This window comes from Phyllostomus discolor, chromosome 9 (genome assembly GCF_004126475.2).
Source record: "Phyllostomus discolor isolate MPI-MPIP mPhyDis1 chromosome 9, mPhyDis1.pri.v3, whole genome shotgun sequence".
Lineage (NCBI taxonomy): Eukaryota > Metazoa > Chordata > Mammalia > Chiroptera > Phyllostomidae > Phyllostomus > Phyllostomus discolor.
Window position 1 is genome coordinate 98,593,639 of NC_040911.2, and position 27,903 is coordinate 98,621,541.

The 27,903-nt window shown below is 55.1% G+C and overlaps 1 protein-coding gene across 4 annotated transcripts in view; it reads right to left on the reverse strand.

Annotated features, from left to right (window-relative positions):
• The window catches only part of NFATC2 (nuclear factor of activated T cells 2), a 137,283-nt gene that overhangs the window by 95,094 nt on the left and 14,286 nt on the right, over positions 1 to 27,903 (reverse strand). For 2 of the 4 annotated variants that reach the window (XM_036009969.1, XM_036009968.1), the window contains exons 2-3: positions 9,885 to 10,385; positions 8,639 to 8,810 (exon numbers count right to left, since the gene is read on the reverse strand). In XM_036009969.1, coding sequence (XP_035865862.1) covers positions 8,639 to 8,810; positions 9,885 to 10,372 — 660 coding nt within the window. In that variant the 5' untranslated portion in view covers positions 10,373 to 10,385. Of the gene's footprint in view, positions 1 to 8,638; positions 8,811 to 9,884; positions 10,897 to 27,903 lie in introns of all 4 variants that reach the window. The other 2 variants (XM_036009967.1, XM_028524854.2) reach the window with 1 other exon arrangement.

Sequence of the window (27,903 nt, forward strand, 5' to 3'; positions counted from 1 at the left end):
ACGGGGCCGTGGAGGAGTGGGCCCTGGAGGAAGGAAGAGGTGAGTGGGAAGATGAGGACAGAGAAGCTGAACGCCAAGGTCAGGGAGCCACTGCTTCCCAGCTGCCTGACCTCAGTGAAGTGCAGTTAGCTTCCCCGCGCTTCCTTCCCCAGAGCCCCAGCCCAGTGTGGGAGTGCACGGAGGGGCGAGGGTCACATACGTTACAAACAATGTGTGAACGAGCAGAGTGCTCGCAATGTCTCTCCTTGCTCAGCCTCAGGCTCGGTTAAACCAACCAGAAAAAGGCTGAGTGGGCACCGGGATCTGGTCCCAGGCCAACAGAGCTCAAAAGATCCCCAAGTCACGTCAGTCACTGTGTTTCTCAAGAGAGAAAAACGGATCCCATGCCTGCTTTGTGCCGAAGATCAGGTGGGGTGCGCTTGTTTAGAACCCCGACGGCTCTGGACACTACAGCACAAACCGTCTGAAAGAGGATTCTCACACCCCGACGGAAGCACGTGCCGCCGGACCAGCCACCCAGAGAGAGCTCCAGCGCTGATGAACACAGGGACCACCCTGCTCCAAACTGCCCGCTCTCTCTACTTCCCGGAAGCCGCACCACCCGAGGGTCCGAGGGGCCGGTGCAGAACTCTGGCTTCAGGCCTCCCGGGTCCCCGTCGGCGCCACCACTCCGCAGATGGGTGACATCAGGCAAGTTGCCTAACCCCTCTGTGCCCCCGTGTCCTCGCCTGGAGAAGGAGAGCTGTGATTCCGCCACCTACACACGTGGCACGCCGCAGAGATTAACTAGGTCACCCGAAGGGAGGCACGCAGGGAGCGGGGCTTTCATCAGAACGCCGCCGTGCCCGGCCCGGAGGAGGGACCCGGAAAACTGTGCAATGCGCCGAGTTTCCGCTATACGCTCCCGCTGCTTGCCAGGCATCTTGCAGGCTTCAGGCTTCATCTCTCTCTTCGGAACAATGGTTTCTCTGGGGTTCTGGGAGCTTTCTGCTTTCCGCCTCCCTCTGGGGGCAATGTTTGCTGGCACTCGCTCACGACAATCTATCTCGAATGGGAGCCCAAAGCACCTCGTGTTTATCGCCAGCACGTCCGTCTTTGGCATGGAGTCAGTGACATCCAGCCCCGCACCTCCTCGTCACCCCACAGCTTAGCCCTTTGCGGGCCCCACCCTGGACACCCTGGCCTCCCTTCTCCACCGGGCGCACCCTGGGAGGCCAAGGTCGCACACCGGGTCGGGGGACACATCTGGCCCTCAGATGCACTTGGTTTGGACTGCGCTCTTTTAAAATCTTTCTAAATTAATTGCCAGCGTTCTAATCGAAAGACTAGTACAGACGAGGGGAGGGTGGTGAGGATCACTCGGCGTCCCCACCTACCCCATCTCCGTCTCTAAGTGGAGCTGCGCCCCCTGGGAACCAGGGGGAGCCCCAGGGGAGACGAGCAGGGTGGCTCAACCCTGGGGACTCCTGCCTCCCGAAGACGACAGCCACCCGTGCCTCTCGCCCACGGCCAAACTCCCCCACACTGCAGTTAGCTCGACTTTCCAAATAGGCCCAGAATCCAATCACTTCTAATGTTTTCCGTGCCCTACTCCGACCGGGTCACCCTCCTCTGTGGCCCGGAGGCCCTGCAAATGGCAACTCACCCATGTCCCTGCTCCTCCCCAGCCCCATGCAGTCCATTCCCATCAGCACGAGGCTAGAGGGGGCTGGTGGAAACCCCATCATCCCCCGACACCCCCCTCCCCTGAGAACAGAAGTCCTCAAACGGTACCCCAGGCCCAAATCCAACCCTTCCCTTTCCTCGGGGGCTCCGTCCCCTTCCTGCTCCTCCCTCCGGTCACCCTGCTCCTCCCACACAGTCCTGCTCTGTTTCTGGACCGTGCCCAGCTTAGTCCCAATGTCCTTTCCAGCCGAGGGCACCTGCCCCAGGTCCCTGGACGCTCTACGCCTCCATCTCCTTCTTTGCTCACGGGCCACCTCCTCAGGAAGGCCTCCCTGACCACTCCCGATCCCCCTGCCCCGCTGGTCTTCCCCGTAGTATTTATCACCTCTCCACGTTCTATTTAATGTTCCTATTTGCAGGATTTATGGTTTAGCTCCCTGCAGCCAGAACGTTAGCTCCACAGGGGCAGGAGCTTCTGTCTATTTTGTTCACGGCTGTATTCCCGGCGCCTGGAGCCGTGCCTGGCCCACAGAAGGTGCTTGGGGAATGTTCTACCCACCAAATGAATGAGCAAAGAAACCCCCGGGGGATCGCGGAACACACGCCCCCACAGAAGCCTGAGCCACGAGTCTTTACTTCACTCCGCTTCCCCGTCTCCTTCCAGAAGGCCTGACTGAACTTTCTGGAGAAGCAAACACAGCGGCCCCGATCGAGGCCAATCAGTATCAGCAAGACCTGCTTCCTGTTTCACATCTTAACAACGGGGGGGTGGGGGGGGCAGGGCCTCCCCAGGCACCACATTTGATTAGTCAAACAGAAGCCAGCACGCCCAGCCAGCCAGTTGCTGGAGAAGGGCCGCTCGCCGTCAGGACTCCGGCTGCGCCTGGTGAGGAGCGCTCCTGGCTGCCTTCTTCCCCGAGACGTAATTTAAAGTGAGCTGCAAATAGTGCAAGAGCCGAAATCCAACAGAATGAAAAAACGCCGTCTCGTAATCCCTTTTACAAGTTGCAAGCTCGGAGACTGAACCTGCCTTCTCGAGTGGGGGGGGGACAGGGACCTGAACAGGTGCGCCCCTGGCCCCCCCACCCTTCTCCCTGCAAAGCTCGTTATGTTATCCTTACTGGGGATGAAATGGAGATCAGGTTTCTGCATCTGTAAGGAATTTCTCCTGAAGGAACGACCCATGTTTTTTCCATATGTCCACACAGCTGTTTGAAAGAATCTAGAGCATCGTTGTTGGAGGTGTGCACCACGGTTAAACATGCCCGTGTGCTGATCACTTTCTCACCAAAAGGATGGCTTTCGGATCTTTTTTTTTTTCTCCTCCCAGCTGAACACATGTCCCAGGAAGTGGTAAGAATAACATGTTTTAAAAGGGACATAATGAGGTGTCCTGACCCGGGGATTTCTGTACGGGCACAGGGGTCAAGGGCCTGGAAGCAGGCAGGGGGGAGGGTGAGAATGACCATGGCATTACACAGGCCACTCTCACCCGGGGCATTATTAGGTCCCCCGGAGGGTCCCGCGCAGAGCTACGGAAACGCTCACCGCCGGACCTCGCGCGGCTGCCTGTGAGTGGCCGTCTTGTCCCCGGGGGAGCGAGCCCCGCATCCTGCCCTGCGACAGAATAAGGAAATGATGGCGGGGTCCCGCTAGAGGCACGTGGCTCTTTCGAGGTGAGTGGAGCGGTTCCTTTTCTGTGCTGAACGCGACAGGTCAAGCTCAGGGCAGAGTTAAGAATCCCTGGAGAGAACCAGAACCTTGTCCTTTTTCGATGGGAGATGGGATCCGGGGCTTTACGGGGGGGGGGGGGGGGGGGGGGCGCCCAGGCCTGGCTGCTAACAGCGCTCCCTCCCCGTCAGACGGTTCTTAGAAATCACATAAATACAGCCTCGCTCTTATCTCCCTTTCTATCTGGGAAACCTTGGAATAGCGCCGTCCTTATTCACCCCCGGAGAATGTGAGCTTGATATTTGCCTAAAGCCAAATCTAACCCAAAGGTTGATTTAGTCGCCAAAACTTCATAATCGGACATAAAAAATCAGAATCCTAGCTCCCTTTGGGGGAAAGGAAAGAAACCCCGGAGAGGCTGGCAACATTGGGCCCACACTCCCACATGGCACAACCAGTGGGGGCTGAAGAGTGGCTGCCTCCCTGAGCCGAGGTGCACACACTGCTGTGCCCTACTCCCCACCACCCCCTTTTGCCCCCTGGCACTTGGCCAATTCAGTCATCTCCTTTCGCTGCCGGATCCCCACGAGCTTGCCAGTTTGTGATCCTATTTCTCCAGCCTCTTCTTTGGTTCTCCCCTCAGTCCACTGCTTCTGGAGAGAGATGCCAGCTGCAGCAGAGGGCGTGAGGAATAAACCCAGACGCACGGATACGCACCAAGCCCCCGAGCGCTGGCACAGGTGGCCCCACACCACCCCGCAGGCCAGACGGCTGGAGAGCCAGGACTGTGCTCCTGGGCCCCAGGCTCACATGCCTCACTGCCTGCCTGACATCTTTGCTTGGATGCCTCACAAGCCCTTCCTTCTTCCTACACCCCATCTGAGCGCATAATCTCCCCCTAAGAAACGACGTCTTCCCACATTTCCCATTTGATATAGGGCACCGCCCTGCACCCAGGTGCTCCTGCACATCCCACATCTAAGCCAGCACCGAATGTGGAAGCCCCTCCCGCAGCCGCCTCAACTCCTCCCCTGCCACCGCCACGGCCCGTCCAATTATCTCCCTGCTTCCTCCCTTAGTCCTCCTAGCCCGCTCTCTAGAGAGACCGTGGGATCCTAAGATTTGTCACATCAGAGTCACCTTCCTCCCCCACTCAAAGCTCATCACTCGCCTCCCCTTGCCCTGGAGTAAAACCCTAGCTCCCCACCTGGGCTTAGGCGTCTTGCACGTTCTGGCCCTGACAACCATCACCGTCCAAGCTAAACTCAAGTGACACCGGCCCTCCTTTAGCTCTTCAGACGCACCGAGCTCCTCCCTGCCTCGGGACCCTTGCCCGTGCTGACTGTGGGCATACAGCACTCTCCCACCACCGCCAGCAGAGAAAGCAACCCGCATGGCAGGGAATGGAAGGGCACCCTTCTTCTCTTTGCTGGCTCTGTATCTCCTGTTCCAGGTCCCGGTTGGCAAGCCACGCCCTCGGCAAGCCCCGCCCTCTAAAGCAGGTCATCCAAGTCTTCTCTTGGCACGGTTCTGTTGAAGGAGTTGCCCGTGGGCTGTGAGTCCAACAGATGAGCTCCTACTCGGCCATCACGTCTTACCTAAGAGTCCACGTGTCGTTCCAGACTGCCCCGGTCTGGCCTCCCTGACCCGCCTGCACCTCAGCAATGGTCACGCCAAAGCATCCTGGTCTCCGGTGCACCTGCAGTGCCCGTGAGCGCCAGCAGGGCGGCGGCCGTGCCCATCCCACCCACCATTATCCATCCCATCGGCACCTGTGCCTGGCACACAGCAGGGCCCCCACGAAACGCTCGCCAAATGAATGAGTCACGAGACCCAACTCGCCTTTAAGGTTTGGAACACACTTTCTTCCAAGATCAAGTGACATGCGGGACAGGGGGAAAAAAAAAAAAACCCCAGCTGAAAGTGGCAGGTGTTGTTAAGATTTTAAATTTTATATTTAAAGGAAGAGAATGAAATGGTCTTGTACGCCCTTTATTTTCACATAAAGAGGAGCATAAAACCACCAGACAGGCAAAAAAAAAATCCAGTATTACAGTGTGGCGAATACAAAAGAGAAGGGTGGGGACCCGTAACTGAGGGGGAAAGGGGCTGCGGTGTGGCCCAAAAATAGAAGCAGATGGTGAGATAAAGAGAGAGAGAGAGATCAAGAGAGAAACCAGCAGAAGGTTCTAGGCAAGGCGCAAAACACGGCTTTGTTGCTCTTCTTCCCAGAAGGACTCCCTCCAGATTTCGAAAGGGGTTTTCGCACCTGCTTAAAGGTTAAGAGCACTTGTCTTCATAAAGTCCCTCTCGTCTTTGTGTTTCAAAGAAGTTTTTCAAAAACTGACTACCTACGCTAAAAATCAGGGGTTAGCACATTTCATTTTGAAGAGCACAGAAACTACGCGGAGGGTTTTTTAAAGAGACACTTCACACTTTGTGTCTTTTGTGATGACTACAAATTTTGAGGTGGTACGATGGGTTTTCAAAGTCATGAGCAAGATTAAGAATGGAGCCTTGGGGGCTGCCGGAAGGAAGGACATGAACTTCAGGAGCTGTATAGAGGGTGTCTTTTGAACTGCACCTTCACTCCTTTTCTCTGGAACTTTCCCTGGCCCCAGCCCTGATGAATGGGTGAGCAAAGCTTACACTGTACGTGGCCTGCCCTCGCTGGCCAAGCTAACTGGACCGGTGGTTGGCACCCCTCCTGACCAGGGCCCATTAGAATCTCCCTGCGAATCAGGGTTTGGGCCCCAGCGAGCCGGCGAGGGGCTGGCATTGGGCTAGCATATCAAACTCTCAGGCAGGAGGTGTGGGCAACTCCCCCCCAGGCCCTCTGCCTGGCGAGAGTGAGAAGGCAGCGAAGGCTGGTCTGCAGAGACACAAAAGATTGAGGAAATAGTGTACCAGGTGGAGCCAGACCCCTGAGTCTAAATCCAGTGTCCACCACTGAATAACCATGACCTTGAATGAGTTCCTTGACAACTCCTTGGCCTAACTGTAACCTACTCCACAGGGCTCTTCTGAAGATTAAGTTAACACACACAGAACTTGGACCAGGTTCTGACGTGTGCTAAATGCTATGCTTATCGTTTTGCTCAACTGCAGGCTTGCAAGGATGAGAATTTCTGGCTGTTGTGTTCACACCCTACCCCGGAATCTAGAGCCACGCCCGGTACATAGTGGTGCTCCACGAACATTTGTTGAGAGACCAGAGAAGGAAGGAATCCCAAGAGAAGAGAGAGCCTCCTAACTCTCCTCCTTACCTCAGCTCCTCCCCCCGAAGGAGCAATCAGGGAGGGGTCTGACCAAAGCCTCAATCACATCATGTTTCTTCCCTGCTGCTCACACCTCTGGACAGAAGCCACACTCTTCCCCGAGGCCATCCTGGCCCCTTGCTGTCTCCCTCCACCCTCCCTCTGGCCCCTCATGCTCCAGTGACATCGGCCTCCTTCACCTTAGGGTCCTCTGCTGAGGCTCCCTTTGCTTCCTTCTGCCTCTGGCCATTTGCACGTGCCGTTCCCCCAGTGCCTCCTCTCAGCCCCAGCCTCCTCCTCCTCCTCCTCCGGGAAACCTTAACAGACGTCCATCCCGTCCACATGGGCTCCTCCCCCCAGAGCCCCACACGCTTTTGCTTCACGCCACTTGCCACCGTTTGTAGCTTAATCATTTGTGTGTTTCATCGGTGACTCTCTCGCCCTAGAACACGAGCTCCATGATGAAAGAGATCGTAACTTCTGTCTTATCCTTCACCGCGTTTCAGTATCAAGTACAGTGTATGACCAAAAGTAGCACCCAGCAACCACTTGCAGAATGAATCTGCTTGCTGAATGCATCGCCCGAGCAAAGAAGTAAGGTGTCAACGGTGACTTCCCAAGTGTGGGCTCTTCTGGAACTGAATCTACCGGTTTTAGGCAGGAGTCTCCTCGGACAGTCCCCCTCTTCCGATCTGCTCTGCATGAGTTTCTCGATGACCACCAAAGGCCTTGACTCCGCCACCCAGACTAACGCCATCCTCCAGGACAGGAGGGTCCCACCCTACAACAGGTAAACCTTCAGAGGAAGATAACAGAATCCAGAGCCTCTACAACGCCCAGTATATATTCTCATCACAGTGTCAGAATGCAGTCGACAATGACTACACACGCGAGGGAAGAGGGCCTCGTGGTCAGGGAAAAGGAGCAATGGACAGAGAGAGATCCCAAGGTGGTTGTGACGTCACATTCAGAAAAAGCCACGGCCAGGACTTAAGTTCCTAACATGATCCTAAGAGGCCTCAACCAGGAGAGCACGGCCCAAGCACCATGACAATTGGGGGGGTTGCATTGGTTTCTTTGTTATCTGAATTCTGCTCATGTCATACAGTTTCCAATTAAGTGGTGTCAGGAGAGACTCAAAAATCTGTATTTGTAACAACTACTCTGGAGAATTCTGATGCGCAGCTGCACCAGATGCTTCTCATAGAATTCTCATCATAGAATACCCATATACCTTAAAGCAAATACCAAAAGAGGTTAAACTAATTTAAATGTGTTGAAATTGAGTTGGTTGGTGAGCACTCGTCAGCAGGTGTTGGTTAACTAGACTACATAAGTAAGACTATTTCAACTCTGATCATTTTTGGAGGAAAAAAAAACCTCTTCTATACTTACTTTGTGGAAAGAAGAAACCCTGAGGTGGTATGAAAAGCCACAGACATAAAAGATAACTATTCAGAGAAAGACAGGAGGAAATATTCATGGTATAATGTAAAGTAAAAGAAAAGAGCATCAGAGTACAAACTACTTCAATGTCAAGTGTGTAACTGTATGGTAATAAACATTGCCATGTCTGTGAATAGGAAAAAAAGCAACAGGAAATATATCAAATGTTATTAATACTTCTTTCAGGTAGTTTGACTACACGTGACTTTAAAATGTTCCTACTTCAAGAGCACATTGATTTGCCTCTAAAAAACTCTCCTCTGAAGCTTAAATACAAGACCATGGCTACAGAAACCGTCTGTCAATGCCCGGATGGCTGCAAAACTCCGGCAGCTCCTCCATCACACAGAGAAGGGAAGAAGTGGCCTGAGCGTGCGTATCCTTTCTGCCCTCACACAGCCCAAGACGACTTTCTTCTCCGGCTTCTCTGTAGCCGGACGAGCTCCAGACACTCATCCAACCTTAAATTTCCCGCCCCTCAGAGGAGCAAAAGGCCGAGTCACACCCCTCAGCCCGACAAGCCACAGGCAGTGGCTGAGCAGAAGCGACTCCCCTAGCACCAAGTGAGCAACGAGACACGGAAGAATCAGAGCCCGTACCTGAACCACAGGGTGGCCACCGGTGGGGGCTTTGACGGCCCCGCGGCTGCCTTCCGTCTCGTAGTGGGCCCGGTGATGCGGCTTGGGCTGCACCTCGATGCGCAGCTCGTAGGAGCCGGACTGGTGGGACAGTGGCCACTCCAGCGGGGGCAGGGAGGCGGTCACCGGGATGCTGAAGGAGGAGACAGAATCAGTCATAGGTACAGTAACCGTCAACGGCCCCCTTCCTGAAAATCCTGTCCCGGGATCATAGAATAACATGTGGGTGGTTGGGAGGCATGTGTTTCTCGGACAGGACAGGCAGGGCCCTGCACAAGATGGAGACCTTTCCCTTCGCCTTCTAGTCCATCCCGATGAGGACGGTGCGCCTGACACCTCGGCTCACGAGGCTGACTTCACTACACAGCATCCGGCAGACGGACCGCCTGCCTGGGTGTAGCTGGCGGGGTAATAATAATATGGGTGGCTGATTTGCCGTTTTAATTGGACACTTCACCTAAAACGGTGTCAGGTGTGCTTGAGTGTGATGTGGTTATGTTCCAGAATCACGTGCTTCTGACTGTATAATAAAAGAGGGGCATTATTTGTGCTGGGTACTGTATCCTAGCAGGTTTCTTATGGCTATAGCCTTCTTTTCCTCTGAGAATTTGGAGAGCGGCACCTCCCACCTCTACAAGGAACCAGGGACGTTTTCCTCTTCGCTGTAGCGGGAGAAGGAACACTCCAGGGAGGAGCGGAGTGGCGACACCACACGTGTCACTAACTGTCCACGGGACTTGAGGCAGGTAACTTCGCTGTCTTACCCTCGCCCTCCTATGACCACCAGCAAATGGCTTCAGCTCCTGATTCTATGTATGACGATCTCAGGGAAATGCAAAATTTAGACAGAGGACATTTCCCATCCCAGTTATGATGTATCATGTCCAGTGGAGGACATCTAGCCACAGAAAGGTGTCTGGTTTTGGAGTGGAGGAGCCAGACCACTCAGACTCCCTAATATTGAAGGTCAACAACATGACCGGAGCTACACACCCCCCAAGTTCAAGTCCCGGCACCACCTCCGACTCCCCCCGTGACTTTAAGGAAACCCCTTCGCCCCCCTAGGCCTCACTTCCTCAACTGTGGAAAGGGGACCTGGAGACCATATAACCACGGCACGTGCTCCAGGATTATGTGCTGCAATGGTGTTCCTGCAGGGATCCACTGTGTGGTGGGACGACTGGTTTCCCACGCCGGCCGGACTCACCTGCAGATGGGAATGGCAGGCACCAGCTGCTTGGGCCAGGTGGGCGGCATCAGCAAGATGGACTCAGGGGCTGAGTTCCTGCGCTGCTCCTCCTGCTCGCAGGGCCCCAGGAACTCCATGGCCGGGTAGATGTGGCGCGGCAGGCCGGCCTTGGGCGGGGCGGCGGACACGGGTTGCGGGTCCGGGCTGGTCTTCCACATCTTGGTGGGGATCCCACAGGGTGAGTCCGGGGCGAGGCTGTTCAGGGCGTCCATGAGGACGGCAGAGCCGGCTGTTGGGGGGTAGCCGGGGGGGGGCCCGTCGTCCGGGGGCTGCGGCGAGGGGCTGCGGGAGTGCTGGGGCGAGGCTCCGGGCAGCGGAGCAGCCAAGGCCCCGGCGCACGAATGCCGCCGCTTGGCACCAGGCGACGAGGAGCGGGAGGCCGGACGGGGCACGGGCGAGTGGCGGCCCAGGCAGCTGTCCTCAGCGAGGCTGGTTCGAGGTGACATTATTGGCGAGGTTCTGGGGGAATAATGAGCAGGGATGTTTTGAAACTGAGGACACAGGTCGTCGGGCCCGCCGTTATTGGGCGAGACGCAGGGCGAGGTGTAGGGAGAGAAGGTGTCGGAAATGAAGCTGGCAGAGGAGCCGCTGCTAGCGGGGCTCAAGCAAAGCGGCTCGCGGTAGCCCTCGAAGCCGGGCACGGGCAGCGTGAACCTCGGGCTGGCGGCCACCCCCGCCAGCGACGCCTGCTCCCCGGGGAGGCCAGTGTCTCTCACTCGGAGCCCCCCTGCCTGCATCAGTTCGTGGGACGGAGTGATCTCGATCCGAGGGCTCAGGCCCGAGGCCCCCGCTGGCTTGGCCGGGCTCAGAAAGTTCTGGGGCCCCACCCTATCCGGCTCTCCGTATCGGCCCGGGGGCTCGCCAGAGAAACTGGCGAGGGGGCTGTATGGCTTGAGGCCATAGTCCAGGCCATCATCAGGGTACGCAAGTCCGGAGTGTGGGTTGGCGACCTTATGTGCATTCGGTTCTTCTGGAAAGAGAAGGGGGGGGGGGGAGGGGTCTTTTTAAGCCTCTAAAACAGAACTCCCAGTGCAGAGCAATCACAGGTTGGGTTTGTTTCGTGCTGTTTATTATTATTATTATTATTATTATTATTTTAATTCCCCCCGGCCAAACCCCAAGCTGGACCCTCCTTCCCTCAGCAGAAGGAAAGGCAGGGCGTGTCATCCCAGACTCCTTGAAGGGCGAGATCTAAGTGGGAAGGCCCTAGGGCAGCAGCAGCCAGAGGCCTGGGTGACCCTCCGGGCTAACGACTTCCAAACCTTCGTCGTCGGAACCTGGGGCCCTTAGAAGAAGTGCATTTTATCTCACAACCTCCTGCGCACCATCATACTCACTCCCACCCGAAACGCAGGTTTCCCAAAACAATACTTACCCTGCTGCATGCAACACACTCATCTCTCTTCCCGTCCCAGGTTACTTTATTTACGTGCTGGCCACAACCCCACCAACAGATTCCTTGTCCCACCAGTGGGTCATGACCCACGGTTTGACCCTCATCACTCTGCATGTATGACACAGACGCAGGACTTGGGGCGGGGGGTGGGGGGGCTGCACGGGCCTGGGGTCTCAGAGCGCTGGCATCAAACCCCTAATCCTCATGCCCCAGGAAGAAGTGGCTTAGCTCAGAGCCCGGCCTCCTGTCCCGGGCCTCATCCCACATGTCATTTTACAAATACGGACACTGAGGCCCTGGGAGGGGGAGAGGTCCACTCTAAGACACAGAATTAGCAGGATTGGAAATCCCACAGACAAAACACTTGGCTTGCAAAAGGTGAGCCTCTGGCGCCTGGGCCTCCCAAAGGATCACAGCCAGCAGGTGGAGAATGCCCTGAATCTGTCCTTATGAGGGGCCACCTGACTCAGGCCCCCGCGGCCGCCTGGAAGGGGCCCATGGCTGGGGAGTGAAATGGGTGGGGGAACTAGCTCTCCGCCCCCACCACCCCCCACCCACCCCTCACCCCCTCCTCATTCCATCCATCTCCCAGCTCAACAGCGGTCCCTACACCCTCTCTGTTGCTACTCGATTCGGTCTGGATTCCTCTCTGCCACGCCCGGACGTCTAACCCATCAGCAAATCCCGAGCGCTCTACTGTAAATTACAAACCAAATTCACGTGCCCCCACCCCCCAACTACAACCACCCTGGTCCGAGCCACCGTCCTCCCCCACCACCTACACCCCTGTGGTTGCCTTGTCCCTGGCCGCCCCACCTCGGCCTCGTAGGGTCTCTCCTCCACGCAGCCGTCTTTTGAAACGTCCATTTGTGAAATCCACTGTCAAGGCTTTCCCTGACACATCAGATGTGATCTAAAACCCTCAGCACACTTGTCCCTGGGCCGCGGCCTGGCTTGCCCCTCCCACCTCTCCCCACTTTTCCCCAGCCTGACTCAGCAACCGCCCGCCCAGCTGACACCTTTGCGCTTCTTCCAGCCAAGTCTGCCTCCGAGCTCTCAAGTGTGTTTTTGCCCTCTGCCTGGAAACTCTCCCCCACCCCATCCCGAGGTCTGACTTTGGCTGCTTCCCTTAACTCCTTCCTGGGCCTGCTCACACAGCCAACACCTCCTCCCGCTGGCCCGTCACAACGGTGGTCTCCGGCCTTGCCCCAGCGGTTTTCCCCACCCCGTCCCCTGGACACCCTTTCTCCGCGGGCACCAGCCACCGGCTCTCGGCACCTCAGTTGTCCGTTTAGGGAACTCCACGCCCCTAGACCAGGGCCAGATCCGGCCCGCCAACTGTGTTTCTGCAGTTTTATCGGGGTGCAGCCACTCCCGGGCGTTTATGTCCGGTCTGCGGCTTGCTTTTGACCACAGCAGCCGAGTGGATGGCTGTGACGGAGACCATGGGGTCCACAGAGCCCACCGTGCCCGCCGCCCGCCCTTCTAGAAGTGCGGGGGCCTGCACAAAGGTCTCCCCGCCCCCGGGACAGAGCCACGTCTCTCGCTGTGCTGCGCTGCATGCCGAGCCCCTGGCACGCGCGCTGGTAGGCCGTCCAGAAACGTTTGTGGAGTGACGGAGCAAAAAAGTAAGTGAAAGCAGCCTGTCCCAGGGCCTGCCAGACACAGATGGGACCGCTTCCTAGAGCCGTGTGACTGGCCCACTGCGGGGAGTAGGGAGGCTGCCCGGGGGTCCTCAACCTCCTCGGTGCTCTCGGCGCCGTTCTGGGGTCCCTGCTGTCTGATTTAGCTGGCCCACTCTCCTAGGGCCCAGGTGGTGCCCCCGCCCCAGGGGAGAGCCCAGAAGTGGCTTCCCACAGCTCTCAGGGTCAAGGTAAACGAGCCCACCAAGGCCAGCCTGGCTAGGCCCCGCCTGCCCGTCTGGCTTCACCTCTCCTGCGGGACTGGAGCCAAACTGGCTGCCTTTCTGTTCATGAAAAGCCCCGAGTTCCTTTCTGCCTCAGGACCTTTGCACTTGCTGTTCCCTCAGCTGCTCTGCTGTTACCCATACTCAAGCCCCTTGTCTACATAGCTAAAGCTGCTCATCCCCCCCGGGTGAAGTGTCGGTGCTTGGGGGGCTTCCTGACCCCGGGACCAGGTCGGAGCCCACTCATACTTCCCTGCTCTGCTCCAGGCACCTCCCACAATTCCACGTATTTGTTTATTGTTGGCCCCTCCCCCAGCCTCCAGCCACATCGCCCCCATCACTCAAGGCCATGAGGACTCTCTCCCTTCTCACTGAGTTCCTAGCACGGAGACAGGACCCGCCACAAAACAAGCCCTCAAAAAAAGTATTTGTTGGTTGGGTGAGTGAATAAATAAAAAATAAGTTCAAAAAAGTTATGTGAAGTATTAAGCCACTACTCAAAGGTGCTACTACTCAAACCAAAAAGGTAGAAAGAAGGGAAGTCGGCACCATCTATGAAAATCCCAAACGCACACGCCCTCGGAAGGGAGCAATGTCACTGTCAGACGCTGACCCTCCAGAGGAAGCCTCCCACGTGCAAAACGAAGTGTGTGTGGGTAAGATGCGGCAGCGCTGCCCCGTCTGCAGCCCCCGAGGACTGGACGCGACCCGGCGTCCATCAGCTGGGGAGGGGCTCAATTCCGGTTCGTTCATACGATGGGGCACAACACGGCTACAGAAAGGGCTGGAAGAGTTCTCTCTGCGTGGAAGTGGGATGGCCACAAGACAGAGTGTTAAAAGAGAAACGCAAGAAGCACGCAGTCCGCACAGGCGCACACTCACACCGTGTGGCTGGGAGTAACAGGAAACAGGGACTTCCTCCAAGGAGGGGAACTGAGTAGCTGGGGTTGGGGCACAGTGGTCTGGCAGAAAGGGGACACTGATTTCTGTAGCACCCTGAGCAAAGAAACACAGTTCCCCCGAGAAACATGCTTCTTTCATTTGAAAGGTGGTGGTGGTGATACACAGTAAGGACACCCTGGTTTAGGAAGCCGGGGACTGAGAGGTAGTCCCTCTCTGCCACCTAACCAACCAGCTGCGTGTCTCCTTGTTGCTTCTGAAAAACCCTCCGACTTTTCTTGCTGGACTCCATAGGGTCCAGTGTTCTTGTGAAGCTGCAGATCCATATAAACTTGGATTTGTACGTGCGCCTTCCTGGCAGAACCTAGATTTCTAGCCTACGAAGAGATTAAAGTCAAATCCATAACAGCATTCTGATAATCCACCACCCTGCCAACCGGCAAAACAAAACGCACAAGGTCTCTTAGCAAAAATTCCAGCCTTATCAGACAAGCTGCATTACGTTGCATCAGAAACGGCCCGTCAGGGCTGGGGTGCAAAGGCACAGAGCTCCGCCTTTTGATCGCACGTCACGCACGCTCCCGGCCGGGGGTCAGAAACAAGAGAGGCCGCCTGGCCGAGCAGAAGTATTTGAAGGGTTTGCACGAGTTTTAATGATAATCCAAGCAGCAAGAAGAGTTTTTCTCTTCTTCCCCAAGACACTGCAAGTGGGACAGCAAGCAGGAAAAATAAAGGTCCCTGGTGACCATGGAGCTCTCAGCCCTCTGGCTACTGGATGGTAAGTCTCACAGTCCGAGGGCTCACCCCTAAAACACCCAGGTCGCCAGGACCCTTCCAGGGCTGTTTCGCCCTAGAGAACCACCAGCCTCGTGATGACCCTCTTCCCTGCCACCGCGTGGCCCACACAGAACACCAGAAGTGCGTCTCGTCTCAGAACCACAGTTCCTCCGGAAGGTTGCCAGAAATCTTGCCTCTTCTGACCACATGCACGGTCTTCGCTGGAGCCGTCAATGACCCCCGATAAACATTATTTACCTAATCTTTCTATTTAAATCCATTCACATGCTACTTTTTTTTTCATTTAAAGGGGAAACTTGACACCACTACCACAAATGGAAAATCAGCGTCACCTCCACAAATAGAAGGTAGGGTAAAAATACAATAAAAATAAAAGTCACCGAACTCCAGCGAGGGGAGAGGCTGTGGCCGCCCAAAGGCTCTGAGCCCGAGGCCCACTCCTTTTCCTACCTGATGCTCTTGTTTTATGGAGGTGCGACTTACGTATGCAGATTTGGGGGGTGGGGTTCGGGGAGTTTTGCCAAATGTTACAGACACCCTTGTGACCGCCCCCACACTCAAGACGCGGGACATTTCTGTGAATGCCCAGAAAGCCTCCTGTTTTGAAAGCTGGAGGTGGCGGGAGAAAGTGGCGAGTGTCCAAGAGGAAGGGGCTTAAAGACACAGTAGCAGCTGAGGTTCCACTCCCCCTGACTATAGTTCAAAGACAAGGAGATGGCTCTCATACGCAAGGGCCTCAACAGGGGGCCACAGGGAACCATCTCTCCGGCCGTGGGAGGTCAGGGTCTGCCTGGAGGTGTCAGCCCTTGAAGATGAAGGAAGTGCAGACAGTGACGGGGGTTCAGAGGTCACTGCTCTAGGTCCTCAGTGCCTCTATGCCTTTGTTCATGCTGTTCCCCTTGCCCAGACTCCCTTCCATACCTCCTCTCCTGTCTGTCCATCAAGATTCTACTTAGGTCACCTCCTCCTGAAGGCCCTCACTGATTTCCCCAGGCCGGATCAGTTGGCCATTCTTCCATGCTCCTAGGATCACAGAGTCATCTAGATTCTAGTAAAGTCTATTGATTATAGATTCCCTTGTCTGTCACCCCGCTAGGCTGAGCTTTTTGAAGGCAGACAGACAATAATAATAATAATAACAACAGCAGCAGCAGCAGCAGCAGCTAACATTTTGAGGACTTGAGTGCCAGGCACTACTGAAAGCACAATACACACAGTGACTTGTGTAATCCTCATGACAACCTGTGAGGCAAGCACGGTTTAGTCCCCTTGCACGGGGGAGGGCCCGACACAGAGGGGGGCGATAACCTGCCCAAAGCCCCACAGCTTGAACCGAGGCAGCCCTGAGAGCACCCTCGACCCCTGGGCCAGGGAGCCTCGGCCTCGGAACTCCCGACGTTTGGGACGAGACGATTCTTGTTGGCGGGGGCTAGAGGGTGTTTAGAAGCACCCCCGCCTCTACCGGCTAGAAGCCAGTAGCATCCCCACCCCTCTCACACAGCTGTGACGACCGACAAATGTCTCCAGGCATTGCCAAATGTCTCCCGCCAGGCAGGATGGCCCCCCGCAGCCCGGCACCTCATCAGGGCCCGCACACCGCAGCGGCGTCCACCCGTGAGTCATGCCCTCAAACCTGACGTGACTCAGAGCTCAGACACGTGCTCCCTGTCGGCCCTCGGTGTGGCTGGCAGCAGGAGTCTGCAAGTCCTCATTACCGTCACCCCTCCTGAAGGTTTGGGGAGGCCTCTGGCCACCCCCAGAAACTGCAGGGCACTTTCTAGATGGCCGGGGAGGCCACGCCAGCCCCATCCCCGCATAGAGTCTGCGCTGAGGTCCAGGCCTCAGCCAACACAATGTGAGAGGACTCCAGTGCCGCCGTCCCACCCCCCAGCTCTGTAACTGGGGCGACCTCTGAGCCCTCATGCAGAACATGGTGATGGGGTTGGTGACAATACCAACCTGAGAGGTCGCCTCGTCCATATAAAGCCCAAAACATACAGAATAAAACACTCCATAAATGCAGCCTGTTGGGATATTATTATTGTAGAATGATCTTTCAGGTAGAAATTCTACCCTTCCTCTGCTCTCACTGGTTTATTTTACAACAACTTGATGGTGGGACACACACTAGCCCCCAGTGGCTTTAAAAGCATCTTTAAAAAGGGAAGGAATTTTTCTAACAACAACACGGATTCATTAACACTTCAGGAGTTCTTTTCGGCACAGATTCTGCCAGCCTTCTGAAAATACATGGAGTAGGTAAAGCATGCCTCCAGCCTCGCCTCCATTCCAGGCTTTGTACTCTTTTCCCTGGGAGCTGAGCAACTAAATCTTACTAAAGTGTTAATGACTCAGTGAACTACTTGCAATAACAAAAATGGTAATAGCTAACACATCCATACCATTTCCTTCATACCAAGAATCACTATGTTTTTAAAATATATTAACACGTTTGTCCCGCAAGAACCCTGTGAAGCAGGTGAGACCATTTCCTCATTTTACAGATGGGCAAACTGAGGCCCAGAGAGGGTGACTTGTTTGCCCGAGGTTGCACAGCTTCTGAGTGGCGGAGCTGGGATTCAGTCTCAGAGAGTTGGGTCCTCTACGCCACAAACCATTCCTCCACCATGCTTCTCACGAAAGGGGCTATTTCCTGGACGGTGACACTGTCACCCCAACACAGGGAAACGAGGTGTCCCCAGAACAGAAACTGCTCGGAGGGAGCCCCAACAGGAGGAAGTTGCCCCGACAACTGAAGACACAGATTCCTTTCTTCTGGAAGGTTCACAGTCCCTCCGTTTGCCGCAGGACTGAGTCGACGATTGTTTGAGCAACCACACTCAGGCCACCGGGCGGCCCCTGCCAGCGCCGGTCCTCCGGGAGCCTCCTGCGGCCCGTTGCTCACCCTCAGGGACTCTCGGCCAAGTCTGAGGCCGCCGCTCGGTGCCAAGTGACCAGACGACGGATCGCTTTTGAAAAGAGGAACAGCAAGAGAACATCTCCGCCGCCGGGAACTGCAGGCGGGTGGAATTTTCAGGAAGCAGAACCGAATGACCAAAATAGAAACCCAGCTAGGGAACCTACGGGAGGCAGCTGTCTGTCCTGGGGGTGGGGGGGAGGGGTCAACGTGAAGCCTGCTCTCAGGCTCCAAGGAGGTGAAGGAGGAGAAGATGCAGGGCACGACGGGATGGAGGCCAGGCACCCTCAGATGAGCAGCAGGCCCCGGAGCTGTGGCCCGTCCTTGTCTGAGGGGATGATGCACCCACCGCTCGATGAGCTCACACCCCGAGGCGGTGGGAGTCCCAGGCCCTGGGTCTGAGACATCACAGTCTGTTGCCATGACAATGCCTGGGATGCCGCAACCTGGACGTGCACATGTGCAGCTGGGGGCGGGGGGGGAGGAGATGGAAGGGACCCTGCCTCCCACCACCCCGATGGCTCTCGCAACTTCCTGAGCATTCAGCCCGCAAGGAGCCGTCAAAAGGAGCGGGAAGGTGGATGGGTTTTTCACCTGGCAGCTCGCACCACCTGTTGAAAAGACTTTCTCGGACAGGCTGCAGATTGCCATCAAGTCGTCAATTCAGCTTTCCAAAGGGCCCCCCATGCACGCACGCACCCGGAAAGGTGATTGGACTCCCAGACAGCGAATCGTGTGCCTTAACAGCGACGGAGCATCGGGTCGTCGCTGCCGTCATTCCGAGGTGACACACGCAGACGCAGGGCATGAAAGACAGAAAATTCCATCCCCATAAGTCAGTTCCAGAGAGGGGAGGGAGGTGGCTTCCTCTCCCGCCTCACAGCGTGGCACCCCTGGAAAAAGCCACCCTGAACGCTCTGCTCGTGGCTGACCTTGCCCCCAGCCTGAGACAGCCATCTGCCTTCCCCAGACAGGGAAGAAAGCAGGGCTTGGTCCCGCTGCCCAGGCAGCGCGCCACAAGGCCAGGCGCCTGGGACACACGACCTGGGACAGCTTGCAAGCAATGAGCCTCACAGGCTGGCGGCTGGCTCGGCCGTCTGCAAAAACACACGCGCTACCCAGTTCCCTCTGCAGAGGGGCAGAGAAGCGGGTGGGGTCTGTGACCCGGCTTGCCTCCAGGTCAGCTCTTGGATGGGGCAGCAGAGCCCAGGCACTGGGAAGACGCCAGGCCTCATGGCCCGTCTCAAACTGGGATGAAAAGAACCATCTGTCACTGGTGAAAAGCCCTTCCGTGGGGCCCTCCTCTCGTCAGGAAGTTCAGAGACCTTCCCATTTCTGTTCACTCAAGTAGTTGATCTTCACCGTGCCGCAAGCTTCCGTGCGTACTGTCCCCCTCTCTGTGGCCTCCCAGCAGCCCCTGCCAACCCTTCTGTTACAGCTGGGGAAACTGAGGCTCGGGTGCAGCAAGTCACAGAAACAGTCAGGGGCAGAGCTGGGATTCAGATTGAGACATCGCTTCAAGGCAGCAGAGTGCACATACGCTCAGGGGACATCTCGTGCCTTTTAACATGGGTGTGTCCGTGTGTCTCCCCCATGCAAGGTACATGACAGTTCCATCCTGCACAGGGGCTCCTTGGTGTCCTCACCTGACCAGAAACCCTGGCCTGGGGTGGCGGGCCCACTAGCCTGACTTATCTCCCCAGAGACTGGGGTTTGCCTGCTCTTGATCGTCACAGACACAGCCTCGAACAGGATGCACACATGTCACGCCAGTCGCTCAGCCGTACGGGGCAGATGCGCCCATGTTGTGCACAGCCGTGGTTTCTTTTTTAACGCCGGGGAGTATTCCGTTGCATGCACGCGCCATAATTTATTTATCTAAGAAGTCGGTCATTTGTGATTAAACTTGTGACACAGAGACGGCCATTTCTACCAGAAGATAGTCCCGTCCCCGCCCCCCACGTACACTTGTCATGCAGCGCAGGACAGCCAGCAGGACGCGGGCAGTGGCTTCCTCGCCAAAAGAAGAAGGAAAGATCTGGTCAGAAAAATTAACCAGAAATAGACCAGATAATCCTCCCTCGGACACTGGACTGGCCTCGCCTCCTCCCTTGGCTCCCTGAGGACCTGCCCAGAGGACATGGGTAGGGGACAGCCACCGTCCCCTCTCTCCACCCTCAGCACAGGCCCCTCAAACAGCTTGGCCCCCTGAGGAATCCCACAGCCCCGGGAGAGCTGGTTCCCACCTTTCCTCCGGCCCGTTTGAAACCCAAATGGAAACTTCCCCTCGAAGACAGCAAGGCCCCTGCCTGCCGCCCTTGGCCAGCGGCGGAGATTTAAAATTAATACCTTCTTGACTGACAGGTTCTTTATTTACACTTTTTCCCAGGAGCTTTGATTTCGGTGCCATGTTCCCGGGAGCTGGCACACTTCGCCAGTGGCCCCTGCCAACCCTGGTCGTTAATGACATTCTCCCCTCTCCATGGCAACAGGGTGATGTCACCCGTGGCGGACTGCAGCCCCGCAGCCCACCTTGTTGGGGTCACGCAGGCGAGCAGCCCCGTTCTGTCACCTTCACGCTAACGTCTGCGAGCGTCGCAGGCCTGGAAGGTGGCTTGGTTTCGTTGCCCCCCTTTAAAGCGCCCCCTTTTGCAGGCATGCCCGAGCAGGCTTGTTTTAATAAGGCCCTTTATAAACCCTGAGCCTTGCAGGCGGCTTTCCTCCCTTCGGAAAGCTCACCCAGGCGTGGCTCCATTAACATTCACATGGGACGGGCTGGCTTTCAGAACTGCATCTCGGTGACTGTGAAAACAGGCCCCGCGCAGAGCACGCTGCCCCCAAACCTCAGATGAGGGCGCAGGGGGGGTCCCGGCTGCCAACGCAGGAAAAGCAGTTTCCCTGCCCCGCTTGCCGCTTGCAGTCTGCTCTTGGTACATTTCTCTGGCAGAGGGGGCAAAAAAGCATGAAAAGCCCAAGTCCAGGGAAACAAAAATAATGATAATGAACAACAAATGGGACGGCCTCCGACTGAAGAGTTTTTGCACGGCAAAGGAAACCACCGACCGAACGAAAAGGCTAACGAGTGAATGGGAGAAAGTACTCGCCAGGGACACGTCTGACAAGGGGTTAACATCCGAAACTGAACAGAGGACTTATGAACTCAACACCAGAAAAACAAACGAGCCAATTAAAAAATGGGCAAAGGCCGTGAACAGACACTTCTCCGAAGAGAATGCACAGATGGCCCGCAGACATATGAAAAGATGCTCAGCGTCACTCATCACGAGAGAGATGCAAATGAAAGCCACGATGAGATTATCACCTCACTCCTGTCAGAATGGCCACCATTAATAAATCGACCAGGCCCTGGCTGGCATAGTTCAGTGGATTGAGCGCGGGCTGCGAACCAAAGCATCACAGGTTCGATTCCTAGTCAGGGCACATGCCTGGGTTGCAGGCCATGACCCCCAGCAACGGCACATTGATGTTTCTCTCTCTCTCTCTCTCTCTGTCTCCCTCCCTTTCCTCTCTAAAAATAAATAAATAAAATCTTAAAAATAAATAAATAAATCGACCAAAAGTGCTGGCGAGGATACGGAGAAGAGGGAACCTCGTACGTGGCTGGTGGGAATGCAGACTGGTGTATCCACTGTGGGAAGCAGGACGGTATTACCTTAAAAAAATTAAAAATGGAAAAAATCTGAAATACTAATGCAAAAGAATATATGTGCCCCTATGTTCACTGCAGTGTGATTTACAACAGCCAAGATTTGGAAGCGGCCCAAGGGCCCATCCGTAAACGAGTGGATAAAGAAGCTGTGGCGCGTTTACACTCGAATACGACTCGGCCATAAAAAAGAAGGAACTCTTACCTTTTGCGACAGCGTGGGCAGACACAGAGGGAATCATGCTGAGTGAAATCAGCCAGTCAGAGAAAGACAAGTACCGTGTGGTCTCACTCCTCTGTGGAATCTCATGACCAGAATAAACTATCAAAGTAGAAACAGACTCACAGACAGCGAGAACAGACAGCTGCCAATCGGGATGGGGGCCTGGGCAGAAAAAGTAAAGGAATTAAGCAAACCCTCCCCCCCCCCCCCAAAAAAAACCCCCATAGACACGGGCAACAGCGTGATGATGACCAGAGGGAAGTGAGGGTGTGGGCTGCAGAGGATAAAAGGGGGGGGGGGGGTACATGTGATGGCAGGAGACTTGGGGGAATACACACCGTAAAATACAGACGACGGGTCATACAACTGTACACCTGAGACCTACGTGATTGTCCTGACCAATCTCGCTCCAGTAAATTCAATAAAGTGTTTTTAAAAAGTGAAAAGGCCCATAGCTTTAGGTCTAATGCCAGTTTATGGGAAACGCAAGGGACAGAGGAACAGGTCCGAGGATACCACAGGGGTGCCCCTGGCGAAATCCGGAATGTGGGGAACCGCATGGGGAAGAGGACCTTTTTCTTCAAAAAATAAATGGCAAGGCGACAGACTGATGGGGATCTTTTACAGAATAAAAGAGATGAGGGGCAGTGTCAACCCAATACAATGAGAGGAGGGTCTTGTGCAGAGCTTGGCTCCAATAAGCTAACCATTAAAAAGATACATATGACCCTGGCTGGCGTAGCTCAGTGGATTGAGCACGGGCTGCGAACCAAAGCATCGCAGGTTCGATTCCCAGGCCGGGCACATGCCTGGGTTGCAGGCCACGGCCCCCAGCAACCGCACACTGATGTTTCTCTCTTTCTCCCTCCCTTCCCTTCCCTCTCTAAAAATAAATAAAATCTTAAAAAAAAATACATATGAGACAGGCTGGGAATGTGAACCCTGGACATTTGAAATTAGGTGACCACTCTTTTTCAGAATTGATCATGCTGTTTTGATGTTTCTCGAGAGTCCTCCTCTCTGAGAGTTACCTGGGAATCTGTTCACTCACACGCTATGATGCCACCTGGAGTTCTAGGGATACGGAGAAGGCCGATGCTGTGTCGGCAATTGTCGAAGCTGGGTGAAGGGAACGTGGGAGTCAATTGTAAAATTATGTCTACTTTTTCATATTTCGGAAAAAGTTCATCCTACAAGTTCAGGGAAGAGTCAAAGGCTGTTCGTCAGGCCGTGCTCCGGGTAGGGAAGCAGACAGCAGCCGCTGGCCCACCCCGGGAAGAGCCCCGGGGTCCAGGCTCCCCTCCCTCCCTGAGCTCAGTCTGGGAACAATCACAAGAAAAGAAACACACACACACACACACACACACCCCAAACCTCCCAGCAGCCCGGGGAAGCTGAGTTTGGCCGGAGCTCTGCGGAACCTGTGGCTGTTTCCTGTGCTGGGGCGGGAGGAAGGAGGAGGTCCCTCTGTGGAGGGAAGCCACAAGGCATCTATCACCCTGCCCTTTCCTGGGGTGCATCTCCCCGGCCCTGGCTCGGGGGGTCGGTCCCACCGGGACCGGGCATGACACCTGGGGAGGGGGAGGCCCTGCCTTCCTGAGACAGGCAGCCACAGGGGCCCCTCCCAGCCCTGGAGTCTGGACCACCAAGAAAGCTCCCGCAGCCAGCCAAGTGCTGGGGCTGGGGCTGAGGCAGGGGCCAGAGGAGTTCTTAAAGTCGGCGCCGAACACGCAGACGGCAGATAACGTGCTGGGGCACCGACTGCGGCACAGAAGCCGGTGGCTCCTCTTCGGTGACAGCAAAAAAGCTCTTCACCCTGGACCATTTTCTCTTAAGGCTCCGGATTCACCAGAGGCAATGGCAAAGACTTGCTCCTCCAAGAAGCCAACGTCCTCAGCAAGTCAGGGGAGCTGGAAGGTTCCTTGGAGCCCCTCACCACCGCCACCAGACATCCACAGAGCCCTGCTGCTGGCATGTGGGTCCCCCCATCTGATGGAAATGTCACACCAGCCCCAGCAGGCACGCCCGGCCATCACCGCCCCCATCTCACAGACGAGAAAACAGAGCCCAGAGACTCAAACTCAGGCGCCCTCGGGCAGACGACTAATAAGGAACTATGCAACTTTTCCTCCACTGACTTGACAATTATTGTGTGCTTGCTAGGGCCGGGTACTTTTGCATGGCCAAGGTCGTGCAGGTAGAAGGCGACTAAGTCAGAACTGCAAGCCAGGATTTCCCAGTTCCAGACCTGGTGCTCTGCCTTGCCGAGCCAACGGCCTCTGGAGTTGGGGGCACATGTACCCCAGGAGGCGTGCATGACAATCCAAGGAGACATAGAAAGAAATATCAAAACAGCAGAACTCCTATTTCTGTGCTGGCCTTTCTCCATTTTTTATTTTTGCTGCGTACTTCATAATGAGTGTGATCCCATTAGGAAGAGCAGCAAAGAACATACCACTGGTAATTATGTAAGTACCACACGTAAGGGGTGAAGGCACCCCGTGCTACTCCTGCACTTGGGCTCCATCCAAGCTGGAAGCGGGGACATCCTGGCTGAGTTGTAGTGCTGAGGGCGGGACCTCAGGACCCCACCTGCCTGGGTTCAAGGCCTGCTCGTACATTTAGCGCTGCCACCCGACATCCACGAAGGTAACTGACCCCCGGTGACTTCACTGGTCCCGGCACGGCCGGAAGGTTCAAATGTGCAGCCAAGACTGAGAGCCACTGGCCACCAACACTGCTTTTTTCAACCTGCTTCAACCCCATCACCTTCTAGGACTACAAAGCCTCGGGAACCGACCCCCATTGGGTCCAATAAGACTGCTGCAAGGTTTTAAGGGCTCACCGCCCAGTCAGAATCAAAGGCCACCTCAAGCACAGAGGGCTTTTACTCTGGAAGCTGGGGCGACACGTGTTCTACAGGGAAGCGTGCTTCAGACAACTTCCTCTCCATTTCCTTCGCCTCCCCGACAACTCCGGGCCTCCCTGCCCCTCTCCAGCTGCACCTGGAGACACTGTTTGTACAAGCACACTTATTAGGGCCTGTCCTTAACTTGACACAGACGACGTCTCTGAATGTCACATGCTGGCGAACCTGCTCGCTTAGCGTAGAACTCTATTTTTAGTCAGCGCCAAAAAAAAAAAAAACAACCCATGATACTTTATCCCAGCACCTCGCTGGTCCCTGTTTGTTTACTGGGCTGTGTCTCCCGGAGGCCCGGGGGCGGGGGGGGGGGGGGGAAGGGGAGGGCAGAATCCGTCTCTACACCCCCACCGGGCCTGGCGCCAGACCAGCACTCGGGGAGTGTTTGCCTAGAGAATGAGGTTTTAATTGTCCCCTGTGAGTGGGCTAAGAGCAGGTGTTTCTGAACTGAAACGCAGGTGACGTCAGGGGATGGGCTACAGCAGGGACTGTGTGTGACGCTCCCTGGAAATGGGAGAGAAGGCAGTGGAGGGCAAAGGGGACCTGCAGGGTGGGGGGGTGCTCATGCATGGTAGGGGGTGTGCGTGGACTCTAACAGTGGGTGTATATTCAGGACCTGTGGCTTCGGTCAGCTTTTAAAGGTCTGTGACCCAGGAAGTTTAAGGGTCACCAGAACAGACCCTACAGGCAATGACCAGGAGTCTGTTTCCCCCTCTGCAAGGGCAAGGTCAGCGACACGTGCATGAGCTCACCAGGAATCAAAGGAGGGGTGCCCCGGACCCACTGAGGCAGACCAGAGGTGAGCACCCCCAATATGTCAGTCCCCAACCCAGCCCAGAGGACATGTGGCATCTCTGGAGGTGACTAGGGATTCCCAGTACCCATCTCTCCCTCCCAGTGTGTTACAGTTGGGAGAAGTAAGACTCCATTAAACTCCCAAGCACACACATGGAATTAAACTTCTGATCAGCCAAAAAGTCGGCATCGCCCTCGCCTAAGGTGGGGACAGGAGCCCTGGTCAGGACTCCCACAGCCGTGTCCCCATTCCTTCTGTTACAATGTACTCAGCCATCTCCCTCAGCAGAAAAAAAAATAAATAAGTAAGAATGTGCTTTGCATGACTCTAGGCAAATAAATTTGAAAGTCTAGACAGACGAAATGGATAGTCTCTTTAGAGACAGTTTCCCAAAACTGACTCCAGTAGAAATAGAAAGTGTAGACAGGCCATTTCCCACAGACATAATAGACAAAGTGATCCGGGAACCATCATCAAAAGGCACCAGGTCCAGATGGCTTCACAGGGGAATTCTATCACAGTCTTAGAAACTGGTTAGTCCCAACACTACATTGTTCCTGAGCACAGAAAATGAAAGATGCTTAAACCTAATAGCACACACAAAGGGACATTCCGGACAAATACCACTCGTGCATACTGCTGAAAGAAATCTCCCAATGTTGTTACACCAACGTGGGTGCCATCACCATGGGAAGATAATACACAGTCACCAAGTGAGGTTTATACCAGCAATATTTGGATAGAAGTCAACATATAAAGATCTAAGAAGCATAAAACCATATTTTTCCATCGATGCTGAAAGGTTTGACATAGCTCAACTCCCACTCCTAATCAAAACTCTCAAAAAAATTGGAGTGGATGGTACTTCCTTGACATAATTAAATACATACACCTCAATCCTAAAGCCAACACTGGAGATACCCCTGCTGGGGTCAGAAACCAGGAAGGATGCCTGCCATTTCCACGCCTATGAGCATGCTACTGGAGGTATCAGCCAATGCAATCAGACAAGAGAAAACAATTAGAGGGTCCAGCTCAATGAGGGCAGGAGCCAATTCTTACTCTCTGCCACATCCCCAAGAAAGGTGCTCAACAGTTAGTTGGATGAGTAAATGAATAATGGCTCACGTTAATTGAGCACCTCTATTAACAAAATCAAGGATTTCACAAAAAGCTAGTAACAAATCACAGTCAGTAGATTTAAATGGATTAACTCCTCCAAGGCAAACAGCGTTTGGAGGTAAGTACTATTACTTCAGCCATTTGACTGATGGGCAAACAGGGGTCCAGAGAGGTTAAATGACTTGCCCAAGATCACTGTTGGTTAACTGCCTTAAATTCCACCGTTGCCACGGAGCCAGGCCCCTCACAAACCATTTTACATGCGTCTCCTGTCCAAGGAGGGAACGAGGAACCCTCTGGAAATCAGGCTCTGGAGCAGGTCTGCCAGGCTCGTAGTTCAGTCCTGCCGTTTACCAGCTCTGACTTCTGGGGAAGACTCCTTCCCCTCTCTGCGTCCTAGCGCCCTCCTCTGTGCGATGCGGTGACAACCATGCCTACTGGCTAGGGTCGGGAGAGTCGTCACATGAGCTAATAAACGTCTGCCTCGTGCCAAAGCTCCATACAGTGAGCACAACTTCCCCCAAATTCCCTGAGTACCTTCACCGATCTCTGACAACGTCTGTCCCATTAGCAGTCCTTCTCCTCCCTTGGGTTTTGCCAAGCTCGTGCCCAGAGTTAAGGGTAACACCTCACCTGCCTCGCCACCATACTGTCCCATGAGACAAGGCCCAAGAGCAAGGTTAGGACCAGGGTTGGCCCTCAGGGAGTTCCACCACCCAGAAGCAGAGAAAGGGGGCCCCTATGAAACATCTGGGTGAGGCAGAGCCAGGCCCCCATCTGGAGCAGCCCGCGTGCACCTCTCAAGGCTCACGATGTCCCTTTGGAGCCACGTTTCTGTGCCACCCACCTCCCAGCGAGGGGTCACTCTTTTACCGATCCCAGAGCACATTCCCCATCCTCCATGCCAGGGGGCACACAGTAACTTCTCCCCGAGGGGCGCGGTTGGGAAAAGGGTGACTTGACTGTGGAGACGCCTGACACGCCCTTCCTCGGCCAGGTCATCGAGGTCAACGTCAACAGTGATAAAGCTGACAGTAGGGGCCCTAGCTAGGACATGATGGAGGTGGTCGCTCCACCTCTGTGCTCCTCCGCCCCAAAACCCACGCCCCCTGTCTCACCACGAGAAACACATTAGACAGACCCTAACTGTGGGATCGAACCAGTGCTCCTCAAAATCGTCAAGCTCATAGACAACAAAGACAGTGTGAACTTGAACAAAGCATGGACTTTAGGTCATAATGATGTATCATTACTGGTTCCCTCATTACGACAATATTAATTGATACAGGCTAATGTAAAATGTTAACAGTATGGAAAAGTGGGTGTTGG